At 36.9% G+C, this 14,072-nt stretch overlaps 1 protein-coding gene across 1 annotated transcript in view; it reads right to left on the bottom strand.

Annotated features, from left to right (window-relative positions):
- The window catches only part of GRXCR1 (glutaredoxin, cysteine rich 1), a 65,447-nt gene extending 52,099 nt beyond the window's left edge, over positions 1-13,348 (bottom strand). Inside the window, exon 1 of the mRNA XM_008592707.1 lies at positions 12,965-13,348. Within this exon, the coding sequence (XP_008590929.1) occupies positions 12,965-13,348 (384 nt within the window). The remainder of the gene's footprint in view (positions 1-12,964) is intronic.
- Between the last annotated feature and the right edge of the window lie 724 nt (positions 13,349-14,072).

The raw sequence follows: 14,072 nt of genomic DNA, 5'->3' as shown, positions 1-14,072 counted from the left end.
TGGTAACTTGATATCAAAAGGAACAAATACTGAAAAGAAATTAAGAGGTGAAAAGACAGGGAAAAAAACAAGGACAGGCAAAAGAAATGTACATAGACTATGAAATAAGATCACTATTAAAATTCTTTTGTAGTTCAAGCAGCATGATTCCATGTGAACTAGATTACATAAAATAAAAATTAAGTTGTATTAAACAAAGTTCCTGGATAATGGTGCAGACCCTGATGTTTATTTAGTGGCTGTTTACAACCCCGTTCTCCCGTGCGATCTTCTACACAGAGGCAATGTCAGATACTCACTTTCCTAACAAGTGAAACCAAGAAGTGCCATATAAAATGTTAAGAGAATGCTTTTGGAAAGTTTCTGGATTTTCTTTTCCTTTCTGATAAAAGAGGCACACAACAGGAAATGTTCCCTTCCTCTCCCTTTCCATTTTTGACTCTGGTCTGGCTTTAAGCTATGGCAGTCATTTTGAGTCCTTGCAGGGATATCACAAACCAGCAGAACATAGAGCAGAACAACAGGAAAAGTCTGGGTCCTTCACCACAGTCTCAAGCCACCAAACAACTTCAGCAACTGCCTCTTCTGGACTTCTTCTTAAATGATATAATAAATGTCTGTGTATTTTAAGCCATGTCTAGTAGCCCACCCTGTGACTTGTAGCTGAACACGTCCCATAGAGACACATATCATTCTCTGATGGGTGTGGAAAGGCATTAAATATCAGTCTGAGCTAATACCAAAGAAGAGATGGAGTCTGCCTCTACCCAGAAGGAGCAGGCAGGACTTTCAGGACAATAGATGTGAGAGAGGGACACTTAGACACAAGGCTCGTGGGTGGCTAGCTGAGCTCACAGGTATGGGGCTACAGAGCCAAGTTCAGTAGCGCCAAGCAGACATGGGAGGTTAAAACTGGGGAATTCAAGACAAAGGCGCAGGTCAGGGCCAGAGCCAGGAGAGGATCTCAAACAGAGGAACTGGCCTCAGGAAAAGAGGTTTGTGTGGCAGGGCTGAGCCAAGTTTAGAGGCAGCAGCTGAGATTTCCCAAAGGAAGTGAGTTCTGCCAATAAAACTTGCTATTGTTGTAGTGAGCAGGGCTGAAGCCATGTTGGGAACTAAAACCGCCTTAAGTGTAGGAAATTTAAAGACAGTTTTTTTCTTAGCATACATTTCTCTGAGTTCCCTCTTTTCCCATGGTTACTTGATATTTTGAACCTTGGTTATGGGACAGGATGTCATTATTTACATAAGTATAGAGGTGTTTTCCAGACCCAGAGAAAACAAGAATCAATAAAGCTATGCTGATTCCAGCCTGAAGCAAATCAAAATCCTTCAGAACTCTCAGATAACGGTCAAGGACCAGAACAGAAGCCAGATGGAGCCTTGACGAGAATGTGCACCTGGCCCTTTACACGCAGCCCCCGCAGCTCACGTCTCCCCCTCCTGCTTTTCACTCCCCACTTCTTGTTCCTTAAAAACCCCTTGGTAAATCTGAGGCTTTTAAATGGCTTAGCCTAACATTTCCTTCAGATTTACCAGGGAGATGGCTTAGCTTGCTGTCTCCTCAGACCCGAATAAAGCTGACTTCCTATTTCTCCAACAATTTGACTTTGGGGTCATTTGTTCCCGTTTTGGCAGCCGGCAGCCAGACTTGGGTTCAGTAGCAACATCATGACATCTTTTAAGGAGTGGCCTAGGACTTCCCATGTAGCCTGAGGTTTAAAAGAGGTTATCTGAGGAGAACAGGATCTCTTTAAGATTTACAGAATTGGGTCAGATGTCCCACCTCTGTTCCCCAGTAAGATTCTGAGTGCTTATATTTAACAGTTACTATGTGTTTGTATATCTCATAAGAACAAATTTAGTTTGTCTGAGGACAGAACTCATGCCTGATTTGTCTTAGACCCTTACTGATAGCAGAGTGCTTAATAGTACTTGATTCCAATTTGTTTGCAAGATGGAAAATAAAAATAATAGCAGAATTTATTGAGCACTTATAATGTGACAGGTATTGGGTGAAACACTTTATACACAACAGCTCATTTATTTCATAGGAAATAGTCACTATCATTATCCCCATTTTACCAATGAAGAAACAGGTTTCCTCTGGTTTACAGAAGTGAGGTATATTTCCCTAGAATACGCACCTAGGAAATGGGTAGACTGCATCTGAAACTAAGTCATCTCCTTCCAGAAAACAGTGACCTTTCCCATCAATGGAAAAAAATGTGAGCACAAGAATCATTTAAGACACTACTGAAGAATAATGGTATTTTCCTCTTTTTTTCTCTCACAAATTAAAGTGGGGCTTTGATTCCCATAAACTTGGGTCATCTCTTGCTCCTGGGAATAACAGAACTACGTTTTCAGAAGCCTGGACATAAAGGCAGTGGAGTTGAGTAGTCCCAAGAGTTGGAAGAAGCAAACATTTGGACACCCTGAGAGAAGACTTATGGGCCTCATGATGAAAATGGGTGCCCACGATCCAAGGACCAGGACAGCCCTAGTTTGCTGGCCCCTAGCAAACCTGCATATGTTACTGATCACAATGAGTGAGGAAAGGGTCCCGAATGATGACTGATTTAGAACTCCCTGTCCACTCTTACAAATAAGGACTAAGAGCCACTTTTAATCTGATTTAGAAAAATCAAGTCCAATGCTGTTTCCTGCAGTGGCGGTTGCGCATCACATTTACGTCTCTGACAGACAGGAGAGCAGGAGAGAGAAAAGATATTCATGCAGGCCGAGTGGGCACTACGTAATTCCTAACACAGCCTTCGGGTATGTTGCGTTCTCATAAGCTCCCACCACCAAGTCATTTCTTTACTGGTATAGCTTCATCTCTAGCAATCCTTCATAGAAATATTAAAACACTCCCTGAGAAAGCCAATTTGACACTGAATAACTGAGGCAGGAATCATTGGCCTTGGAAAATGCTGAAGTAAGAGAAAACTTAAGAGAAAAAAGAAAAGGGGAGAGATACAAATAAACAGAATTCCACAATTAGAGGAGGAGCCCTGAAACTTGTGGCTAATTGAATCTACAAAGTTGTGTCCCAAATTTCCATTATTTGATTTTCTGTGTAGCTCAAAAGAGAAGTGGTAGCCTCAGAGAAGGATGTTTGGTTTATTTGTGTTATCCTTGTAATAGATTTTCTAATATTTATTTTAATTAAAAGATGTTCATAACTGTATTACTAGGGTTGCAGTTAAAAGCAGCTGGCACTCAGAGGCAAATGTTCAGCCTTCAGGGTCCTGCTGCTGCCTTTGGCTTCCAAATGAAGCTCCCTAAGGTCTAGAAGCCCTGCACTGTTGAGTACTGACCCAATTGACTCAATGATGTTTGTGTCATGGAAATGAGCTATGTGCTTCCCAGAGATCATAGTTATTGTTCTCAGAATGTAGGAATTAGGATACTTGATCCCTTGGAGACAAATTAGTCCCTTCCTGAACACTGTAAGTCAAGGCACTGTAAGAGTAATGTATAAGGATCATTCTTAAAGAATCTAAAAAGAGGAAAGCTCTCGAGTCCTCTGAGGCTGACTGTCACGACCACCTTTTTTTTTCCTAATTAATTTATTTATTTCAATTGACACATTGTAATTGTACATATTTACGTGGTACAATTTGATGCTTTGATACACATATATGCCATATAATGATCCAATCAAGGTAGTTAGTGTATCCTTCCCCTCATGCATTTATCATTTCTTTGTGCTGAAAACATTCAAAAGCCTCTCCTCTAGCTGTTATGTGATATATAAAACTTAGCTGTTAACCATAGTCACTCTGCTGTGCAATAGAACACCAGAACTTATTTCTCCTATCTAATTGTAATTTTGTACCCATTGGCCAACCTCTCCCAAATTTTCCTTCCTCCCTCCCGTCCCCAGTCTCCAGTAACCACTGTTCTACTCTCTGCCTCTGTGATATCAACTTTTTTTTTTTTAAGATTTCACATACCAGTGAGATCATGTGGAATTTGTCTTTCTGTGCCTGGCTTCTTACTTCACTTTAACATAATGTCCTCCAAGTCCATCCATGTTGCCACAAGGGACAGGATTTTATTCTTTTTTATGGCCAAAGAGTATTCCATTGTGTGTGTGTGTATATATATATATATATATATATATACACACCACATTTTTTTGTCCACTCATCCATTGTTGGACACTTAGATTGATTCCATATTTCAGCTATCGTAAATAGTGCGCCATTAAACATGGAGGTGCAGGCATCTCTACAACATACTGATTTCATTTCCTTTATGTATATACCTAGTAGTAGGATGGCTAGATCATATGGTAGTTCTATTTATAATTTTTCAAGGAATCTCTATCCTGTCCATAATGACTGTCCTAATTTACACCTCCACCAACAGTGTGCAAGTGTGTCACAACCGCTTTTGCATCATTTGTCTCTCTCCTCTTTACATAAGACCACTAGTTTAACTTTATTGATATATAATATTTATTAAAAAACATTTTCTGTTTCATTGGGGATGCTTAATTTTTTTTAATTCATTTCTGGTTGCTCATTTGGTATTATTGCATACTGATAATTTGCCATGATCAAAACTGTAGTCCATTGACTCAAAAAAGCTCTAAGATACAGCCGGATACAAGATCAGAGTACAAAAAGATTTTTAATAGGCTAGAAACACAATAAAATTAAATTTCATTGAATGTAGAGTCAATACATAAATACAGAAAGGAAACAAAACAGCATTATATTAAATGAAAAATAGATGTTTCATGTGACTGAAAGTTTTAACCTCATTTATCTTATCACCAAGAAAAAATGTTTAAATGAGTCAACAGGCCAACACCACAACAATGTGATATGGCCACCAAAAATATTAATTTAATTTTAAGCTACGTTAATAGGTGTGAATGACAGATGGCCTTCACTCTATTCTGGCATGATCATTTTCAGTAGGTTCAATAACCATACAATGGTAATACATAAAATCTTTTCCTTCCTAAAACCCTGAATGCCTTGTTGCAAGAAATCCCCACCAAAAGCTCAATAAGACCTTGACAGAGGTATTGTAGAGAAGATTCAAGCATCTGGTGAATGGCTGGACACTAGCTGCTTAGTGGATAAGAGCCCAAGCTTTGGAGTCAAATGTGCAAACAGCTATATCACTTACCATCTGTGTCCTTTGAGCAAGGTACTCAATATCCAGGAGCTTGCACCAGTTTGCGGCTGCTGTTTAAGAAACCACCCCAAACTGAGTGGAATACAACCTTAAGCAGGTATTGCTCAATAACGAGTCTAAGGGTCAGCTAGCATTCAGCAGATCTAGGCTGAGCTACAAGGGTCTGTTCTTTGTGTCTCTCATGCTTCTGGGACCGGTGGGCTTCCTACGGCATGTCCTTCCCATGGTGATGGAAAGTGTGCAAGAGGGCAAGCCTAGCATGCAAACACATTTCAAGCCTCTGCTTGTGCCATATCAATTATCATCCCATCAGCCAAATAACGTCATGTAGCCAGGACTAAAGTCAAGGGCTGTGGAAGTGCACTCTGCCCTCAAGAAGCATGGCTTTATTTTTCACATAACCAGCATGATCAATCTGGATGCCAAAGACTCTTTTTTTTTTTTTTTTTTTTTTTTTTTTTTTTGAGGAAATTCATGAGTCCTGGGTCACTGAAAAAGGAAATGTTTACTTCCGACACTTTGGAAGAAGTTCAGCAGAACCTTAAGACACAAGAGGGCATCACTTCTGCCAGGTGCTCCACAAGCACTTTGCTGACAGCTGTCTAGGAAGGGACTCATGACATGGCCATGAGAGGGTATATGAGCCTGGCTCCACACCAAAGATAATATGCAGGTAACAACAGCTGCTCTGCACATGGGTTGGTTCTGGGGCACTCGTGAGCAGGATTGCCCAGCAGCCCTTCCACGCTGACCCTGCTCTAATCCTTGAAGCCCCTTCCCCCATTCTCTAGACCCACCGGAGGTCACAGCCCTGAGGTCCCAACCCACCCAGCTCCTCTCCCCTTACTAACTCAGCTGACCCTCATTTAGTCTCCGTTGGTTTGGTACTCTGACTTTCTCCCTGTTCTCTTTCAGGCTGACCTGTAATAGCATAATTCCCCAGAGCCTTCTTTTCTAACAAAAACTACCTCTTGCAAATCAGTACCTAGGATTTCACTACTCTATCCTCTTTGTGGACAAGTCAAGCTTATACAACTTTATATGTAATAAAGATCTTCAATTCCATACCATTAATCACATAAAAGGTACAAAAACGAGCAACTTAATTCTTTCACAGCCTAATTGTGTTGTTTGGGAATCAATAAAAGAAGAAATGCTTCTATTAATTACTTTATTAACTGTGTGGGAGGGTTACAGGAACAAAATATACATCAATTTCTTCCCTCCTAATGAAATGTTCTAAGGAATAATTTGTCAGTAATTAGGTAAGATAATGAATTATCATAAAAATTAAATTGAGCAAAGAGATCTCTAATCTTAGTTGAGTAGATGTGTACATGTAAATAAAATTCACTTAATTGAAAATTTCTGCATAACATTTTATTCTGTTTATAATTTTGTAAATTTTTTCCAGGCAGTAATAATTGAGGAATTGCTGTGTTTACACAGTGTGTTAGTCTATAGACTATTAAATATTTATATTGCTTTTATAAAAAGTTTAAAATACTAAGTTCAGAGAAAATACCAGAAATTCTGCCAGCATGAGTAAGCCACCCAAAGAATGTTTGTCTTGTCCTGCTGTTATATGGCTTTTTTAAAGTTTGAACACATCCACTGCTAATTCCGCTTTTATAAAAAGTTTAAAATACTAAGTTCAGAGAAAATACCAGAAATTCTGCCAGCATGACTAAGCCACCCAAAGAATGTTTGTCTTGTCCTGCTGTTATATGGCTTTTTTAAAGTTTGAACACATCCACTGCTAATTCTCTCTTTATGTGGTAACCATGGGCTGTCCATAAGAGTTCATTAAGCAGTTTCAAGTTATCTTGTGGAATCTATGGGTTTGCTCAGCATGTTGTTCTAAAGCCAGAGCTCAGATAGAATCATAGGATTATGCTCAAGCAATTAAAACCAAGGTTGCATAAATTAAAACATTGTTATAATACAACAGTTCTGATGAACAGGGGAGAATGAGAGGTATTCCAACTTAGATAGATATTCATTGAACTAAATAGAGAAAGTTTTAATAATATTCATAGAACTTAGGTAAGTCAATAATGATGGTCAGAGTCACTGTTACTGACTTCTGGAGACTTGTAGCATCAAGATAAGAGTTTTTAATTATACAGATTATGCTTCAGTTCTTGATCCTTGAATCGAAATCAAATTAGAAAGAAAGCAAGAGAAAGTTGAAGATCCAATAAAATGATGGTCTAATAGAAATAAAAGTAGAAAGAAAAGACTAGGAGAAAAATATATGCATTGGCAAAAGGAAGAACAGGTAGCAGTGGCTATTAGGCCAACAAGAAAACAAAGAGAGAAAATCCTTGGAGATGGGAAACAAAGTCAAGTTCATATCTGAATTCTCCCAGGAATTGCTTTACACAGCTCTTCACAATACACTACTGAATACTCCATGAAAGCAAGAATTGGGTTTTATTCCTCACCTCACCTAGCATGCTGTCTGCTCCATAGTAGATATGAGGTAAATGGTTGCTAAATGAATAACTGAAGAAATTCTGAAGATTACCCACAACAGAAAGAATGGAGTAGAACAAGCTAGCAACACTTCACGCAAACTCTCGTCCTATCCAAGTTGGAAAATCTCCAAACCCAAAAGAGATCAAAAAGAAGAAAACAACCACTGTCTAAAAGAATTTCACTTAATTCATTAACTCAAAGACAGAACATTTACTGAGGTCCTACTCAGCATCAGTGCAAAGGGATGTTATGCGGAAGGTGGTCACAGGACTCTAAGGTCTATGAGTATACAATTATTTAATTGTACAAAAAAACATATCATAGTACCAATTCATCTTTGGTGCTTCCTCTTTCCTGCTTTTTGGATGACAAGTCACCTTATTTCTTAGTGTAGTTTACTTCATTTGAATTGTATTGAAAATTCTAGAGTTTCTTTATCTACTGATAGCTAAAAAAGCAATATTTCCATTTCCAATGTTTTTATACAATATTACAGAAAATTTTCTCTGGATTAATATTTTCTTTTCTTTTACTTATTTTTTCTCTTAACAAAATTGAGTTCACAGTTAAAAACTTTTTTAAAAAATTGAAACATCATTGATTACATATATTTATGAAGTACAGTGTTGAGTAACAATACCTATGTACAATCTGTGATGACCAAACCAAAATAATTAGCATATTCATCATTACATATCATAAGCATTCTTTGTGTGGATAAATGACATTTTAAATCCTACAACTTAATGTTTCTTACACACTGAAGGAGCTCAAATTATTAGTTGATTAATAATGAGTAATAAACATGTCAATGCACGTAAATAATGTGAATAGTACCTGTCACTGAGTAAGTACTTAATCAATGTTAACCATGCTAACAACATTGTTGTGTTTTCAGAGTGGTCCTAACAAACCACTGGGACCAAGGAGTCACCAACAGTATTGCTTGTTTTCACTGAAATATTATTCTATTGCCAGAGCAAAATTCAGTGAACCAAAGGGAGATAATAAATATTGCCAGACACTTCATTTAATACCATCCATCCTGAGTTAGGGAACAAAGCTGAGCAGCAGTCTTATCTGAGATAACCAAATCATACTCTTCAAGTGTCAACCCTTGCAATCTCATGATAATTTAATCAAATGATGTTATATAAATGCTGAGTTTTGGTAAATTTTTTAAAATTCAATTTAAAACCAAATAGAAACTATTTAACTCTGCAGAAAAGCCTTCCCTAGACGAAAATCAAATGTTCGGTAAATGATAAATTTGAAACCTGCTAACCAAAGGTTGAAGTTTCAAAAGACAAAATTATACGAATATTATAACATATTTCATCTTATAAGTATTCATATTTGTCATTATAATATTTTAAAAGGTGAAGCTAGAAGTTTTGCATATAGTAATTATACTTTTCAAAACTAAAAAAGCCAAAACAACAAAAGGCAAAGTTCTTGTATTACTAGCTTCGGACCAGACACTTGATTTCTCTGATGGTTACCTAAAAATATGCATAATAACAATTTTCCTGCTTATTTCACAAAATTTGGGGTACAAACAAGTAAAATAATATATGTGAAGGACCTGTGGAAATGCAAATTGTTCTGCAAACACATTGCTATTTTTATTTGTCTTGAAATGTGAGAATGCTTATCAGTACAACCACACTCTCCAGAGATATGCATGCACATACATAGATGGGGTCTTATGCTTAACTAAAATTCTTAGAAAGGAGCCACCAAATTATATGTCATAATTATTTTCCATATTTTTCTCTACTATAGTAAGTTTAAATTTGGAGAAGGAGAGGGAATTAAAATTACGAAAATTACAGTAGAAGATTCCAACTGAGTATACTCACACAATTTGAGGATAAGGTCAAGAAAAGACTACTGTCTGAAATTTAATCCTGTAAGAATAAATTAGCCAAAATAAAGAACTTTAATTATCTGTATCATTGACCCACCCTAAGAGACTTTGGACATATTTTGCTGCTAAGAGCAAGGTATATCTCAAATCCAATCGTGCAAACTGGGTAGTGAGAGCTATGTGCTACACGGTGGTTTTGTAATTTGTGTTGCATGAGGTAACAGTGGTTAATTTTATAAAGAAAGTAAATATTTTTTTTTCTAAAATTTTCCAATAATGAGAAGTGAAATCACTTATTTAGATAGAGATATGCTGAGAGCAGAATTTCTTAAAGTATACTAAAACAGAACACCTACATCAGAATATACTCGTAAGATTCCTGGGCCTGTTCTTAAATCACCTAATTGACAGATTCGGATATCAATAGGGAACATGGTTGTTGGGATAATCTTTATTCATCTTTGGCTCAGGAAAGATCCTCCAGATAACCTAACTTAATCTAAAGAACAAATCATAGATCGATGATTTTTCTTCATTTTCCTCATTAGATATTGAAAACATAAGGACATTAAGGAATATTTTTATTTACCCTAGGGAACTGGATGAATTTCCCTTTTACACTCCAGGTCAATGATTTTCTCCAACTTTAGCATGTGTAAGAATAACCTTTCTCTCTCTGCCTCCTGGTCTAACACTACTTAACAACCTTAATTAATATTGCACATCCTTAACTACCCAGAATTCTAGAGAGTAAATTAATTGACAAATGATGTGGAAATTGATTCTGATATGTCTTTTATTGCCAACTTTTCAGCAAGTTCTGCTTACTGAGAACCAAGAGGTAAAAATGTTTTAAAGCAAGTAATTTCAACGACTATTCTCTGTGCAGTTGAAATTTTTGCAGGACAGATGCCAATGTTTTATGAAACAGGAATAATAGAATAGGAAACTAATAGAGAGGAAGCAAAGTTATTTACAGGGTCTTTGAAACATTTTATTTATTTAGCGTTTCCTCTCAAGTTTCAGGTTGAGTGCTTTAAGATTTTAAAACTTAAAAAGAAAAACTTCACTGTTTCTTCAGTCCAGTTTCTTGCTTCATTAAGATTGGCTATGCATTTGAAACCTTAATCAAATATCCAAGACACTGACTGTTCACTTTTTCCTCCCTGAGGGAAATTGCCAAGTTACAGTTACATCCATCCAGTCAAGTTTGCTGCTTACTTTACAAGGGATATGGAAAACATTTAGAGATCCAGGGAAAGGATCATATATGATAGTGGGTATGGGAGTAATTAAATAGTAACTTCTGCTTTTAGTTCCTGGGGCTTCTCTGCCACTGCACAGTGGGATGCCTGTGGGAACCTACTCAGTCATCCTAAGACATATACCTAAGACATATATTACCTCATATGACATAAACATCCCTTAATAAGTGGCAAGCATCCAAATCAGGGCTATATATAATGCTGGATAGGTTGTATTGCACAACTCCAAAGGATGCTGTTAACACAGGGAATGATGTGAACGGAGCCGCTTGGAATAAAGCATCTGGCAACTCTGACCCAAATGTAGTAGCTCCTTTAACTTACCTTTTGTGCTAGATAGATCACAGAACATTCACATGATTATGATGGTAATGACAATGAAACTAAAGATGATAGCCAGAATCTGTGATATATACAACATTTTGATTACCCATATTGTAAAGAAAGAAGGACCAGATGGAAAAAAACTGATTAAGTATCAAAAGCCTTGAGGGACTTCTGCTAATAATCATTTATTTCCATTTCAAAACAGTGGGTGAATGGAATGGAGTTAAATTATTAGAAAAACACAGTTTTAAATTTTTTTCTCAAAAAAGAGGTATGAAATTATGCACAGAAAAAACATGCAAGTAAATAGTGTAATCTAATCTAGGATCAAAATTTTGACTTTGAAATTGTCTCTCTTATTTGTGAATTTATAGCACTATCAGAGTTAAGACATAGGGAAAAGAATACTTTTTATTTTTTTGTAGGTTTTGAAGATTTAAGGTAGTTACTCATAAATAATAGTTTTTTGGTTCATTTGAATAAACAAGTGCAAAGCAAAGTACTAAAACTGGTACAGCAAATCATAAAGCATATCAAATAATGACAAACTTAAGTTAATCACAATAAATGCAAACCTTTTAAAACTTAATTGTTATAAGGAATCTTGATCTATTGGCAATAATAATTTCTGCATTTGATGAAATTCAGTGGCCACTAAGAGTATCTTAAACAAATAATCACATCTCTAGAAATCTATAAAGATTGTTTCCAATCTAGTAAAACATAGTACCAGTTTCTAATTTTCGGTTTCCTTCCCACCCCTAATCTGTAAAGTCCTTCACTGGTAAATTCTATATATGAAAAGAGCCTTCACTTTCCACTGCTTTTAACCTTTAACTAAAACTTAAATTTTTTTTTAATCCTCATGACAATATTTTCAAATACTTCCTTTGAAATAAAAATTGTTCAGGTAACTTTTGTAGAAATCCTTTCTCCTCACCATTCCCACATTTTTATATAATGTAGAATCACTGAATAATTCATCATAAGAGATCATTTTATTTAAATATTGAGAATAATATAAAGTAAAATTATAATGAAAAATATTGATTTGCTACATTAATGAGAGTGATTATGAATTTCATTCCTGAAATAATGATGTCTGTTTTTAACAAAAAACCATTTTATCAATGCTTCCAAGCAATTTCAAAAACTTGTGTTAATGATAGATCATTGCCAAAGGCTCCAAGAACTGAATAATACATTTTTATATTACCCTGCACAATCTATCACATTTTAAAGGCTAATTATTTACTCTAAAATCTGGATCTCGGTCTGTCCATTTACAGCAGAATAACCTTTCCAGATATCACTCTAGAGATCTTATGGGCAAATTAATTTAGAAATGGACCTCAGATGAAACCTGCAACCTCCTCAGGAATGGGAGGAAGTCAAAGTCGGTCTTTATGTCTTCATAACATCCCACTTGAATCCAACCCCACCGAATGCAAGCACTCAACCTTCTCTGGAGTAAATTTCCACACAAAAGTGATGATAAATGCTAAGCTGGTGTTTCAGTAATGACAAACCAGGAATTAAGTTTTGCTCAAATGCTTTGAACACTATAGTCCATCTTCTTTCTTGGCTAAGAAGCAGATATACTGTTTGAGTCATCACGCACTGGAGGAAATGACCACTTATAAGTTAGAAATCTGGCCTGGAGAAGTCATTCTAGTTTCCCAAGCATAATGATCTTGCTATTAATCGATGGCTGTTGAGACAATATCTGAGAAGGTGGAGTGTCTCATGAAGTATGCAGGACTCATCAATAAGAGAGGCCTGCTTTGAACTGGAGAAGCTAGAGGTGTTCTGATGGTGAGTTAGGAATAAGGCTGAGAAGAAGGAAAGCACAATGACTTACCTCTAAGACTTTGGTCAAATTGTTAAATAGGGCTTGGCCAGCACTCACTTTGTATTTGACGCCTCTGACTGTGCCATTTTTGCTTACGATGTTGACTCTTCTTGTACCAAAACACTTCTCACTGGCCGCCCTTGCTAACACCAGCAAGTTATCCTGGTCGTTCTCGTGCTCGTCGCCTTCTGATCCTGTGTGGCCGTTTTGCTGTCGGTCAGAATCACTTAGTCCATCTATCCCACAGATACTGGCACATTCCGAGTCCAGAGAGCCTGAGGGTTGCCCGTCTTCATACACCTCCCTCAGAACTCGCCCACTGTGAGATGACGCGATCCGAAACCGGACTTTCCGTGGCCTGTCACTTTCTGGCTTCATCTCCCTTTTTAGCATGGTCACCTCCACTCACATGAACAGTTTACACCATTCTAGATTCGTTGTTATTGCTCTAGTCCACTCACCGCATAGCAATATCAGAGCTTAATTCTGATGACTGCAGCACTCTTATGAAACTAACATCAAAAGGAAAGAAGGTTCCCAAGAACGTACAGTGCATCTCTGCTGTTAATAATGAATGTGTGTGTGTGTGCTATGGTTACCTTTAAACTAAAACCTGCAAAATGATCCCAGCCTTTAAATATTAAATGTCCATGGTGGACTCTTTAACAGGACAAGCACAAGAAAGTGGCATGCAATGAAACAGAAGATAATATAGGGCAAGAAAATAAAAGGCTTGAACTTTGAAGCCAATGGTCAGTGTTGCAAGGACCTTAGCAGCAGAAGTGACTCTCCAATTCATTGTCTGAAGTAGAGGTCGGAGATAAAATATGGAATCAAGTGTGTTGCATAGAAGGTATCATAGTCTCTCACAGTGCTTATTTCTTCTTTCACTCTCACCAGGCAACCTTTCAAAAGAACAGTAAGTATGCTACATGCCTGTATAGAGCTCTCAATATTAGGTCTTATTAAATCATCAGTTAAACTTCATCTATGTTGTACAAGATGAATTTTCAATTTAAATCTTCATATTCAAGTAGTTTTGCTGAAGAATAGCTTTTGAACAGACTCTGAAAAGAGAGAACTTCTGCCAGAAGAAAACTTTCTCTTTGACAGAGGG

The sequence above is a fragment of the Galeopterus variegatus genome, unplaced genomic scaffold (assembly GCF_000696425.1).
Source record: "Galeopterus variegatus unplaced genomic scaffold, G_variegatus-3.0.2 Scaffold8205, whole genome shotgun sequence".
NCBI classification, from domain to species: Eukaryota; Metazoa; Chordata; class Mammalia; order Dermoptera; family Cynocephalidae; genus Galeopterus; species Galeopterus variegatus.
This window is presented reverse-complemented; position numbering and strand designations above follow the sequence as displayed.